The 13136-nt window shown below is 39.8% G+C and overlaps 1 protein-coding gene across 1 annotated transcript in view; it reads left to right on the plus strand.

Moving 5' to 3' along the window:
- Positions 1-3620, plus strand: part of RNF111 (ring finger protein 111) — an 87774-nt gene extending 84154 nt beyond the window's left edge. Inside the window, 2 exon segments of the mRNA XM_028505357.2 lie at positions 256-359; positions 1987-3620. Of these exon segments, the coding sequence (XP_028361158.1) occupies positions 256-359; positions 1987-2104 (222 nt within the window). The 3' untranslated portion in view covers positions 2105-3620.
- Positions 3621-13136: the final 9516 nt, after the last annotated feature.

Below are 13136 nucleotides of genomic sequence, written 5' to 3' on the forward strand. Positions count from 1 at the left end.
AATAGATTTCAAACTCATGGTTTGTTACCTTCAACGTTGTTTTTGATGCTGATTATTTAAGGGTTTTACAAGAACACTTAGTTGATGATAGCCACTTGACTCATCCATTAATTCATGACAGTCATACCTGGGAGATAAGTTGTGGGTGAATGTGTGGTTTTGTTTTATTTTGTTTTTCAAATATATGCAGACTTTACTCAGTTGTTCAATAATGTCATCTCTACTAATAAGGTAACAACTGATTGGTTCTCACAGAGGAAACTGCACTGCAAACAAGATGGGGAAGAAGGTACTGAGGAAGACACAGAGGAAAAGTGTACTATCTGTTTATCTATTTTAGAGGAAGGTGAAGATGTGAGGTAACTAGATGCTAATTATCTAAAATCCATTGTCAGAACTGTACAAGAGGTTTTATTTAAAAGCAGACCAGAAGCCAAATAAAGATTACCTCTGGCACACCCTGTTGCCAATCTCTGACATCTAGAATTGCCACCTTACACTGAAAAAAGGAATAGAAAGATTAAAAGTCTCTGTGTTGCCAATAGAGGGACGGGAAACATTCTGCCCTTTTTGGGGCCACTCCAGGAGTTGGCCATGGAAATTCTGCATTCAAAATTTTCTTTTACAAGTCTTACAGAAAGGAGAATTTGAGAGACTTTTGAGGCCAAGATAGTTATATTAGTGATTCTCCAAAGCTTAAATAGGGTAGGAGGGGTCCAGATTAGCTGTATACAGTTTGTTTTACAGAATCTTTATAAATGACTTTTGTCCTAAAATGTCCTCTAAACCTGTAGGATTGCTTTCTTCTTGCAACCTTGTGATTTAGGAAATGATATGATATTAACCCAATATTAATTGTAGGCATTTTCTTATTATAATGTTTTAAGTAATTGTTCCTAGTATGTCTTTTTCAAATGTAATATAATCCATGGGAAACAGGTTTTATAACATGTAACAGAACCATATGGTAACTTTATCATTTTTCTTCAGATGGCTGAGAGAGAAAATATATATAAGCAGTTGTCTATCATACCACATATAAGTTTTTTAAACACTTTTTTCAGCAAAGATTTATAAATATGGAAGATAATTATTTTTACATTATTGACAATACTGTTTAAGGAATAATTACAAGAACTTTTTCGTTGCTATTTTTACAAAAGTTAGGAAGTCTAAAAATGTATGACAACTCTTAACAGTGGGTAGAAGTAGAAGTGGACTCTTGAGTCAGTAACTTTTCTCCCACTGTTACTCGTAGATTTAACACTACTCTGGATTTCCTGGAAGTTTTCTTTATTTCTCAATTTCTGATGGATAACTTACTTTGGTGTACTAAAGTAAACGTCTCCATTTAACCTACTTTTAAGAGTAGCACATATTAAGTAAATATAACAATCCATGAAAACACTTATATTGTAAACAATGTAACAATTTTATTAACCTTTAATCAGTTGTGTACTTAAATTTAATGTATAATGATCCTCTAGATAAAAAATAATATTGCATATTAAGACATTCCTGAATTAGTATGACATGTCTGCTATATATTTATAATACAAATTCTAATGTTTTTGAGAGAGAATTAAATATTAAAAGCACTTCACTAATGTAATGGTTTTATAATGTAATGGAGTGATTATATGACAGGGAATGTACTGCCAACTCCAGAGTGCATTGGCAGCTCATGTATAAGAAACAAACTAAAATTAATTGCCAGTGTAATTGTCCTCAAAATTCTTAAGATTTTATATGATTTGGTTCCATACCTGTGGCAGTTAATTATCTTGGGCATTTGTATGTTGTATTGCTCAGAATGTCAGTTTAATATAGGTGTAACTCTTATGAGAGAGGCTTTTTTTTTAACAGAAGAGGATGATGTCTAGTAACTTCAAACACTACAGTTACGTGTATCATTTAAAAAAATAAATGCCACATGCAGTTGTCATAAAACTAATTGTGCTTTTTCGTTTTGTGTGCCTGTGACAGGCGCCTTCCCTGTATGCACCTTTTCCACCAAGTGTGTGTCGACCAGTGGTTGATCACCAATAAGAAGTGCCCCATATGCAGAGTGGACATCGAGGCCCAGCTGCCAAGTGAAAGTTGACACCATGTTTCAGAACTCTCGCCCCGCTCCTCCCCGCCCTCCCGGTACTGCAGTCAACCAAAGATGGCATGACTTACCTGCGCAGACTTGGAAGCCTTGAACTTAGAGTGCTGGCTCTGCTACATGGTACAACTAATGCTAGACCTACAGTTTATGTATACAGTTGATTTTGAAATGTATTTATAAAAGCTTTTTTTTCTAGATTTGACATTTTTCCCTGTATCATTTTACTGTATTTTTGCATGGTTCCTTGTATTGCATTTCTTTGCACATATTATGGGCTTGTGACCCTAAACTTGCAGGCAAGATTAGCTGCTTTAGTAAGTAGAACTTTGTGGTCTTTTTTTTTTTTTTTTTTTTTACATAGTACCAGGTTTTAAGAATTATGAATTTTTTATTCATTACTAACCTTTAATTTAATCAATCATGTACTTTAGTTTGATGTATAAAGATCCTCTAGAAAATGATAATATTGTGTATTAAGACATTCCTTAATTAGGACAAAAATGGCTGCTGTATATTTACAATATGGAGTTCTGAGTTAAATACCATCCTTAATACTGGGAACAGAATACAAACCATATTCGATCAGATGCAGGTGGTATTCACACCACCAGTGATCAATAGAAATTTTCTTGGCATATCCTTTTCCTTCAGCACAATGCAGAGAGTTGATACTGATATTACACATTTAGACTGCTGTTCTGATTATATTTATCTTTTTCCTACTTCGTTTAGAACTTTATTTCCCTGATTCAATTTTTGCTGCTGTGAAACAGCTCTGATGAACACTAAATATTAATTTCAATAGCTGGATTGTACATACTTGCAGATTTAACAAAATTTTGGGGAAATTGAAGAAGACATGTAGTATTTTGTTCAGTCTTCTGCTAAGCACGGATAGTAAAGATATCTGCTTACGTTGGTTTGTAAACACAGTCAGGATTTAGAACCGCAGTCATTGGCAGGTATCTACGCATTCATACTCAAGGTCCCAGGATCACTTTTAGGGATTTTATTAGTTTAAAGATAAATAAAGTTAGCTGAATCTACATGTCTCTTGTTTTATTTCTCTTTAAACTTGAAAACAGTAAATCTGCAGATACTGTGAGGCACAAATTATACTGTCAACCTACTGTCGCGCTGGTTTTCAGACTCCCACTTCATACGTGACCAAGAGTCGATCACTGATTCAAAATTTTTAATTTCTATAGTTAAGATTTACTACATAATATAGAATATAAAGTTAAGTTAACATACTAACATTTCTCCTTTGGAGAAAGTTTTAATCCACTTCAGGATTCATATTATCAAGATACTTTCATATACAGGATAGCCTAATTTTATTTGTTTAAATATGCTTAATATGTCCCAGATTGCAAATGCACCAGTCAGTAGCATCACTGTCTGTATGTGGAAGACATGTTCCCATGGGTCATATGTGAAGATGTCAATGAGCTTGCATTAAGCCACCTGCTTTGTAAGTGGATTGATTAATAAATAACTTATATTTCTATTGTCTTTGTGTTTCATAATTAGTTTTGATAAAACAGTTTACATTAAACATTTTAGAATTCAAAAACAGTGCCCTCCCTGAGGATGGCATTTGTGTAGTTTGGTGTTTGTATCCATTCACTCCCGGCTATTTGCCTTTTTGTATTAAATGTTACACTGTAGTAATTGCCAATATCAAACATGCCCCAGCATGGTATGGGTAGAGATGGAAGATGGACTGGGGTCAAGAAATGTGGATATAAAATAACATTTTAAAACAGAACACTTGATTAAGCTGCAGTTGTAGAAAAGTGGAGGGCAGGGGTGGGGGGCCAGAGAGTGAGAGTGACTCGCATCTGTCATTTTACTGGCGGAAAGGGCAAGCAGCCTGGTTTCAAGTCGCCTGTGGAGGATGTGGGGCTTTGCTGCTGGAATCCCGGGGTCTGTGCCGAGGGATCGAGGGTGTCTAAACTGGAGAGAATTCTGTATGATGGAGTTCTCTTATGTTCCCCACAACACGAGAAGTGCAGAGAGATTTCTCTTATTTTTTCAGATTACATCAGATTTCAATGCACGAACTACCTGCTGACCTGCTTAATAATTGCTACTGATTTTTTATTGAAGCCTTATTACTTTAAAATTTATTTCATGCAAATATTTGTGGCATAAACCTGAATTGTTCACACGGGAACTTATTAAGTTACTGCAATTCGTTACAGGAAAATGTGATTAGTAATGAACTGAGTGAGGAAGAAAATTTTTAATACTTTAAATTTTTGTGCTTTGTCTTGGTGTTTTACATATCCTGCTGCATCTTATGTCAAAATGAAAATGTCAGTGATAGCTATCCAAATATTTTAAAACTAAAAGTCTAAACTAAAATTTTGTCAGCAAATCCTATTTTTATTGTTGTTAATATGCAAGTGATAAATGTATTTGAAACATTTTCTTATTCTGGTGACTTTATTTTAGCTGCTAGCATACCTCATCATTTTAACCATAACACTCTGACAAACAGACAACTAGCTCTGTTTTAAAAATTGTATTTGTCATACTGAAATTAAAACATAAACTCTGTGGCCCCAGCTGGTGTGTCACAGTGGTTGGTCGTCCTGTAACCGAACTGTCGTGGGTTCGATTTCTGGTCAGGACACATACCTCAGTTCCAGGTTTGATCCCTGCTCTGGGCATATATGGGAGGCACCCAATCGATACTTCTCATTCACATTGATGTTCCTCTCTCCCCCTTCTTCTCTCTCTAAAATAGCAATGAAAAACTGTCCACAGGTGAGGATAAAAAAGAATTCTATGGACAAAAAAATGCATCCTGGTTTCTAACCTAACTTATAAAACCTCTGGAAACAGTAAATTTTCTTGTTTATTCAAGACTTAGTGTGTCACGATGCTGGATATATCAAGGCTAAACTATCCTCTCAATTACAGATTTCAATCATTTTCTTGAACTAAGAATTAATGTGTATTCATACCAAATATTTTTACTAAGAAAAATAGAGGTTTCCAATTTTGTGGTTGGGCCCGCTGGGGACAGTCTCTTCTCTCCTGTGTATTCTGTTCATAGGTTACACAGTGATCTTTGGGAGTTGTGAAAAAAATTCAGGCTTTGGTGTCAGGCAGACTTGGGCTTTGAATTGTGCAGCTTTGAACAACTTGAAGTGTTCTGAGCCTCATCTTATTTAGAAAACACCAATAGGTTGTTGTTAGAATTAAGTGAGATGATGAGTGTGATGAGCATATAGTACGTACTTACGATTATAAGTGGCCGGGTGCTTGCTCCATCCAGCTCTACCACCCAAATACCTGTGCCTTTGATAATAGATGGCAGCACACAGCAAGGCGCTGATCTGCACATCAGGGTTTGCTCCGCATCTTTCCTGTACAATCCAAGCAGCTTATTATTAGATTAAAAGGAACACTTCTCTGCAGCCCTTTTCTGATGGGTTAGCATGTTTCCAATACTGCAGAAGATTCACAGCACACGCGCTCTCCCCTTGCCTTGCGGTCAGTACGGGAGCGCGGCTGCCCATCAAAACCCTCCTGTGCCTTGTAGGCAGCTACTGCCGGGGGACCCCGGTTGGCACAGGGTATGAAACCATGTGTTCTCTCCGATCGAAAAGAAAATTTTGTGCAGAAACAAACAACTGGAATTTCTCATTCTCTCCTGATTTTTCTTTGCACTGAATTGTGTTGCGCAGGAACTCGGTACCCGTTAAGGGCTAACAGAGCGCACCTCACTGAGCTGTCTGTGTTGTGTCAGCCTCTGGGGGGTGGGGGGGGGGGCTTCCTCTTCTGACTAATGGGTGGGTGCGGGCTTTCAGGAGAAGCTTTTACTTAGCCCAAATTCCTTCTTTTACTTTTTATTATTAAATGTAGTTGACATATAATGAATTCCAGGTGTACAATGTAGTTATTATTTAACATTTATATACCTTAGGATGTGTCACCATGCAAGATCTAGTGATGATGTCACCAAAGTTATTGCTACTACTCACTGTGTTCCCTGTGCTGTACATTACATCTCCATGATTTATTTACTTTATAGCGGCAAGTTTGCCCCTCTTTCTTACTTCCCTTCCCCTTGTTCACCCTGTGTCAAGACCCAGTCTGCAGGGTCGGTGGGCTGGAATGGGGGTTAAAGGCAGAAAACTGTACTTGAACAACAATTAAAATAAAATTTAAGAAAAAAAGACCCAGTCTACAGACATCAGGACTTGGGTGGCCCAAAGTTCGGTCAAACTGGCTTCAGTGGTGGTTCCCAAAGCTCTGGGTTACCTCTGATCTGTGGTTTAGCACCAAATAAACTGCCCTCGGGTGTCAGCCAAATGCCAAGATATCTGGCAATGGCTTGTGTCCCAAGCAAATAACAGAAATAACATTGAGAATTCAGAGTTTACAAGTAATTATAAGTCCTAACTATTTTGCTGTGTTTTTCTCAATTGTAACATCATGAGAAACCAGTAAGATACAAGACGAGTCCAGCAAACAAAAAGACGTATTTGGTGCAAGGATTGGGGATGCTCCAGATAAGCATATCTCTTAACTGTTGTGTAGCGAACCACCCCAAATCTTACTTGCTCGTACTTGTGTGATTTGGGCAGGGCTCAGGGCAGGAGTCTCGCATCTCACAGTGTGGTGTGACCGGCGTTCCTCATGTGGCTGCATTCAGCTGGCAACTCTACTGGGATCGAGTGTCCAGTATGGCCTCCTTTAGATATCTGATGCTTCAGCTCTGGGGGCTGGGACACCTGTGAACGCACTGGGTGTTTCTCTAAATGTGGCCTCTGTAGGGAGGGATAGCTAGACAGACCTGTTCACGTGCTGGCTCAGAGCTCCAAGAAAGAAGAAACTGCTAGGCCTGGCACTGGCACAGTATCATCTTTGATCACCTTCTGTCAGTCAAAGAGAGTAACAAGGCTAGCGCAGATTGAAGTGGGTGGGGAAGGAGAGCGCACCTGTGATAGAAGTGGTAGCAAGAAACTGGTCATCTTGAATCTATCGCAGCAATGTAAAACAGACCCCATTGCTTTGTTAGAATTTCAAGGGCAAACTTCCAGAGCATACTTAGTTTCCCCCACCAGCCTTAACCAAAGTCTAGGATATGGAGGAGCCATATGTGCAAAATGGTCTTTGTTTTCAAGTATAATCAGAGGAATCAGTAGTGGAGACACTTGCACTTTCCTGTGCTGATATTTGAGAAGAACTAACAGGGTGGAGATAGCTAAGTTTTTCTGGTCCTTTGATTGTCATATCTTTGTGTAATTCAGAAGTTCTTTGCCCTGCCTGGTGTGGCTCAATGGATTGAGTGCCAACCTGTGAACCAAAGGGTCACTGGTTTGATTCCCAGTCAGAGCACATGCCTGGGTTGGGGGCCATGTCCCCAGAAGGGGACGCATGAGAGGCAACCACAAACTGATGTTTCCTCTCCCTCTCTTTCTCCCTCCCTTTCCCTCTCTAACAATAAATAAATAAAATCTTACCAAAAAGTTTCTTTCCATGGTGTTGTGAATAGATGATTGTGATGGTTAATTTTGTGTCAACTTCACTGCACCATGGAGAGAGCCTAGACATTTGCTCAAATGTTATTCTGGGTGTGTCTGGGGGTGTTTCTGGATGAGATTAACATCTGAATCAGTAGGCTTATGTAAATCTGATTGCCTTTCCTAATGTGGGTGGGCCCCATCCAATCAGTTGAAGGCCCCAATAGAAAAAAAGACTTGCCACCCCAACCCCTCACCTGTAAGTGAGGGAGAATCCCTCCCACCTGACTGTCTTTGAGCTGGGACATCACTTTTCTCCTGCTTTTGGACTCAGACTGAAACATGGGCTCTTCCCATGTCTCCAGCCTACCCGTCTTTGGACTGGAACTAAACCATTGGCTCTCCTACATCTTCAGACGTCAGACTGGAAATTATGGGACTTGCAAGTTTCCATAATCATGTGAGCCAATTCCATATCTGTCTGGAGGACCCTGACTAATGCAGTTATCCTGCCTCTAGTTATTTGTTCCACTGATGGTGAGGTCACCACTTACTGAAGCACATTTCTTTTAGAGACAATCATTTTTCTTTGGTAGGTCTTCCTATAACCTCACTTAGGGTCCTATTCTATATATTCTAGAGCAATACAAAAATAAATCTGGTTTCTTGCTATATGCTAGCTTCTCAGATATTTTTTGTAGGACAGCTTTTTTGACTTATTTAGGTCTTATACAAGTGAAATATCCTCAGTACCTTTGTTTTTTGCTTAAACTGGGTCTTAAGCTTCTTTGCTGTCCTTGTTACCATTTTCTGGATACTTCTAGTTTATTGATGTTCCCCAAAGTATGATAACTATTTATGATCATTACTGCAGATGTGATCTGGGCATTAGGAAGGATGGAATTACCTTATTTCATACTGTGCATTACGTCTTAGAATGGTGGTATTTTTAAAGGGAGCACTGGCTTCCCAAAGGACACGTGTGGCAATGGAAGGAATAAGAATGAATGGGAAAAGATTACAAACTGAAGAGACATGGTTTCTGCTCCGTCATCTGTGTGATGGTGGGACCAGCTCTGGTGTCTGCATAGACCTGTGCACCCCACAGGCGCAGCATAGCCCACGATTGGGCTGCAACTGGAAAAGTCAACTTGATATGCCAACTCGGATATTCTCCACGTTCTTCAGCTTCTTAGTACTCCACTGAAGCTGATTAGGAAATGATACAAACCTTAGAGTGTGTCTCAATGTTTATCCATTGTAATAGAGAATCAGAAGTACATGAATAATTGAACAGCATACTGTTTTCAATTCTCAGCAGATCTTCTCAAACCTTTTTACTCCCTCTCCAAGCATGAGTGAGTTACAGTGCTCTTCTTCCACGCACCTTATCTCTCTGTTTTAAGCACCGTGAGGACAGAGACCCAGTGTTTATGCCTTTTTTTTCCCTTCGAAGTGGTATGCATAGTACCTTACTTATAGAAGGTATTTGGTTGATTAAAAAGCACTAACAACAAAACAGATAATCCACAAGCTTGAGGTCCAGATTTTAAAGAATTGTTTTGAGTGGAGGCTCATGAAGACTCCAGGAAAGTGTTTCTTTCCACCTCTTTGGGCCTCCCTGCTTCTGGGAAAAGGTGCAGGCCCTAGACTAGGACATACCCAAGCACCCTGCCTGGCCAGCTGTAGATTACCTGGTTACCTTCATGCAAGGGACAGTTGGTCAAGGTGAAAGTAATAGGGCAAGATGGGTGCAAGCAGTGCAGAGGAAAGGCTTTCTTTTAGTAAGAAGAACAATTCACCTGCCCCTCCAAAGAAGTTAGCAATGACGTTTATTATAATTATTTATAATAAGTTAGTTCAGGTAGCTCTTGAGAGAAAATTTTAACCTAACCACTCAAAGTTTTTAAGTTACTGCCCTGGTGGGTTGTGGCTCAGTGGGTTGTAGGAATCGTCCTGCAAACCAAAAGGTCAGTCACCAGTTCAATTCCCAGTCCTAAGTGGCTGGCCAGGTTCCGGGGGAGCAGGTCCCTAGGGGGCGCCTACAAGAAGTAACCACACATTAATGTTTCTGCCCTCTTCCTCCCTGCCTTTCCCTCTAAAATAAAAATCTTTTAAAACACTTTTAAAAGTTACCATTGTTATCTTTGTTACCCACATTCAGTAAATTGCCAAGGTTCTGCTGTTTCTTGTAAAATGCCCCTCACACTTTTTTCCCCTCATTCTCCACACTCATCTAGGTCTTGCTTGGGAAACTGTTAGCCCCCCAGTGCCCTCTAGTCCGTCCTCCATGTGTCTCAGGGTTAGCTTTCTAAAGCGAGATTCTGACAGTCGTTATCTTTCTTAAAAGCTTGCCTTGATTCCTCATTTTCTGGACCTTTGCAGCTTTAACATTCCTATGATCCAAACACTTCAGACTACTTGGTTTTATTCTTATTGTCCCCACTTCTTGAATGCCTTTGCCATCTCCGCCTGCTAAAATCTATCCATTCTGACAAAGTCCAGCTCAAAAGTCCCCATTCTAGTAAGCCTTTCTTTATCTCCCCCATTTTGAATGAATCTCTCCTTTGTGCTCTGTTTTTTTCTTTAGATTCTGCCTCTTAATTTTGTTTCTATGTGTATCCCTTTCTTGTTTTGAACTTGAAGGAGTGTCTCATACTGTGTTCTTATTCTGTGTTCCCTGCAGTTCCTGGCACACAGGCATTTTATTTTCAGTATATCAAATCTAGTTTGTTTTATCTCCTAGCTAGTTGAAAGAAGGGAGGAAATCAGAACTGGTAGATAGAAACGGGTGGGGGTGGGAAACGGAAATGGGATCAGAGCAACTGTGGGAGAGAACTTGGTGCTATATTGGGAAGATACCTGGGTTCCGATAAAAATCAGCTGATGAAAGTCATCATTTGTCAATTGTCTTCTTCACTAATGGTATATAAATTACACTGTGATCTGGAATAATGGCTGCTGAAAGTCACCCAGAAGGGGAAAGTATTCTTCAAGGACATGAGGTGAGCTGGTATGTAACCCAAGTGAATCCTAGTAAAAAGTTTAACAATAAATAAGTACCTTATCTTATTTGTTACAGGCACTGGAGAAGAAATGGGGCACAAAACCAGCACCTCTGCCCACGTGGAGCACTCGTTCTAGTGCATTTGTTGAAATTAAGCAGCACCTGGGGTTGAGTTTGAGCTGGCCCTGGTGGTCTGCAGATGGGACTTTTAGGAGGCCTGTGAGGGTTCCAGCCCTAACCTGAACTGGGCAATTTTTGCCTGCTGAAGTTCTTGAATTCTCTATTAACAGTGGCTATCTGACTGTGAAGTAGTCTCAATGGGGGAAAGTCCTGGGAGTTTGAAAAAAAAAAGAATCCTAAGACTGGGAGAAAGAGGTGGGAATCTGAATAAGAAATTGGGAGTGTGGAGAATCTGACAAACAGCAAGCAAACCTTTGGTGATTCAGAAGAATCATTTTCACAGCCATGACTCCAAGACTCTGCCCCCAACTGGGGAATTTAGGTGTCAGAACAGAAGAGTTCACATTTGGCTTTCCAGGACCAGAACATTTGTGTTGGAATCTCAGAACCTCTGTCTGTCTCTGACTCCCCTTCCATGGGGCTGGACGACACTAGGCAATAGCCACCTTGAGCACCGATGGTTCCTGCTGAACCAAGCCACTCACCTGGTTTCCCATCATGCCAGTCCAGTACTGGTGGTCTGTGCTTCTGCGTGGGGTGCTTTTTGCTTGCAATATTTTCCCTTCACCCCATATTCACTGCAATTTACATGCAGTTCTTTTTGAAGCAGTAAGTACGTGACCAAGAAATGAAAATAAAGTGAATTGATCGTAGCATTTTACCATACTGCAAAGGGCCATTAGCCTTCAAGGAATTTGTCATTCATTAATTTCTGATTTGATTGCCTTCCCTGACTGTTTCAAACTTTCCCCACTCTTTCTACCAAATGTAAATAGACTGGACAAGTGGTCAATGTAGTAGAAAGAGCACAGGCTTTGGCAACAGACCCAATCACAAATTCTAGGTCTGAAAGTTGTAAGTGCTATGATTGTAGCCAAGATATTTATTTAACTGCTCTGAAACTTAGTTTCTTCGAACTGAGATAATATATGACAGATGTTAATTAGAATTATTGTGATGAGCATTTTGCAATATATACATATAGAATTATAATGTACACCTAAAATATACCAATTATACCTCCATAAAAATGACAATGGGATACTACCAGCTTTATAAGGATTGTTATGAGGCTTCAAGGAAAAAATTCTGTAAATTAGTAGATAGGAGGAGCGATCAATGTTATCTAAGGCAGGAAGGAACAGAACATAAAGAAGTAGGACTAAATGCATTAAACCAGAGGCTGAATCAAAGAGTTTATTTGTAAGCTTCTAGGTTAGTTGCAGTGAGGGACAGAAAAGAAATATTACTCTTATTTTTAATGAAAACACAATCTAATATGAATTAAAGTAATTGATTATGACAATGTCAAGTCAGTTAATAAGAACACTTTACCATTCATAGCATTTCTGTTTACAAAGCCCTGTAAATCGGCTAAGATTACTTTAGGGTGATGGACACCCTAACATCTCCCCATGCTGCATAGTAGCTGTAGTTATTCCTGTTTTATAGAAGAAACAGGTTTAGAAATGTCAGATGCAAGGGTAAAGAATTTAATCCAGGTTATTTAACTTTATTTAAGGCTCATTGGTATCCCAGTAACAGAGAGGTAAACCGTTTTACAAAGAGTTGAATAGGCGTGATAGGAATTCTTGCTCAAATTCTTAAATGGAGCCTGTTATCAGGAGTCATTCCACTACCTTTACTGTGGGCGTTGGACCTTTCCTTACCGCTTCCTTCTTCCTTTCCATTTCTCACTTTTTCCTCTCTTGTCTTGACCTGATCCTCTTACCCTTCTTCTGCCCAAGGCTGGATCACACCTTCTGTTTCATTTTAAAGCGTTCTGCATATCACAGGATCATTTATTCGACGAGAAGTTATTGAGCACCGACCATAACACATACCAAGCAATAGTGCTATTATTATCAGTATTCTGCTTCTCCTGGGAATCTTAGCTTTTGAATAAACGCCACAATTCCCACTTCTTTAGCACACGTTTGAGTCTCAACCACCTGGGTGGCTAGTACAGTGCAGCCCTGAGCCACCCATAGGCGCCAGTTCAGGACCCAAACCAAGCCGAACTCCAACTCGAAATTTCCGGAAGAGGAATAAGGAAGAAGTGGCATTTTCAGGGTGTTCCCTAGAACCAACTTCCGCCCACCCAGTACTAACGTAGCTGAGGCCTTGTCAACATTCAGAGAAGGTGTGCTACGTCTGCTTTTGCAATGAGACAGTTCATTTTTGTTTATCTTGGAGATGAAGATTTTTTTTTTAAAAGACAGTAGGCAGAAAAACAACCGGTTGTTAGGACAAACTGGTCTGAAAATTTCAGCCAATCAGCATGCGCGAATGCCTCCTCTGAGCCAATGGGAAGAGCACGCCGTACGTAGGACCGCCCAATAGGGCGCGAGAGGCG

Source organism: Phyllostomus discolor, chromosome 1 (genome assembly GCF_004126475.2).
Source record: "Phyllostomus discolor isolate MPI-MPIP mPhyDis1 chromosome 1, mPhyDis1.pri.v3, whole genome shotgun sequence".
In the NCBI taxonomy this organism is placed as follows: Eukaryota; Metazoa; Chordata; class Mammalia; order Chiroptera; family Phyllostomidae; genus Phyllostomus; species Phyllostomus discolor.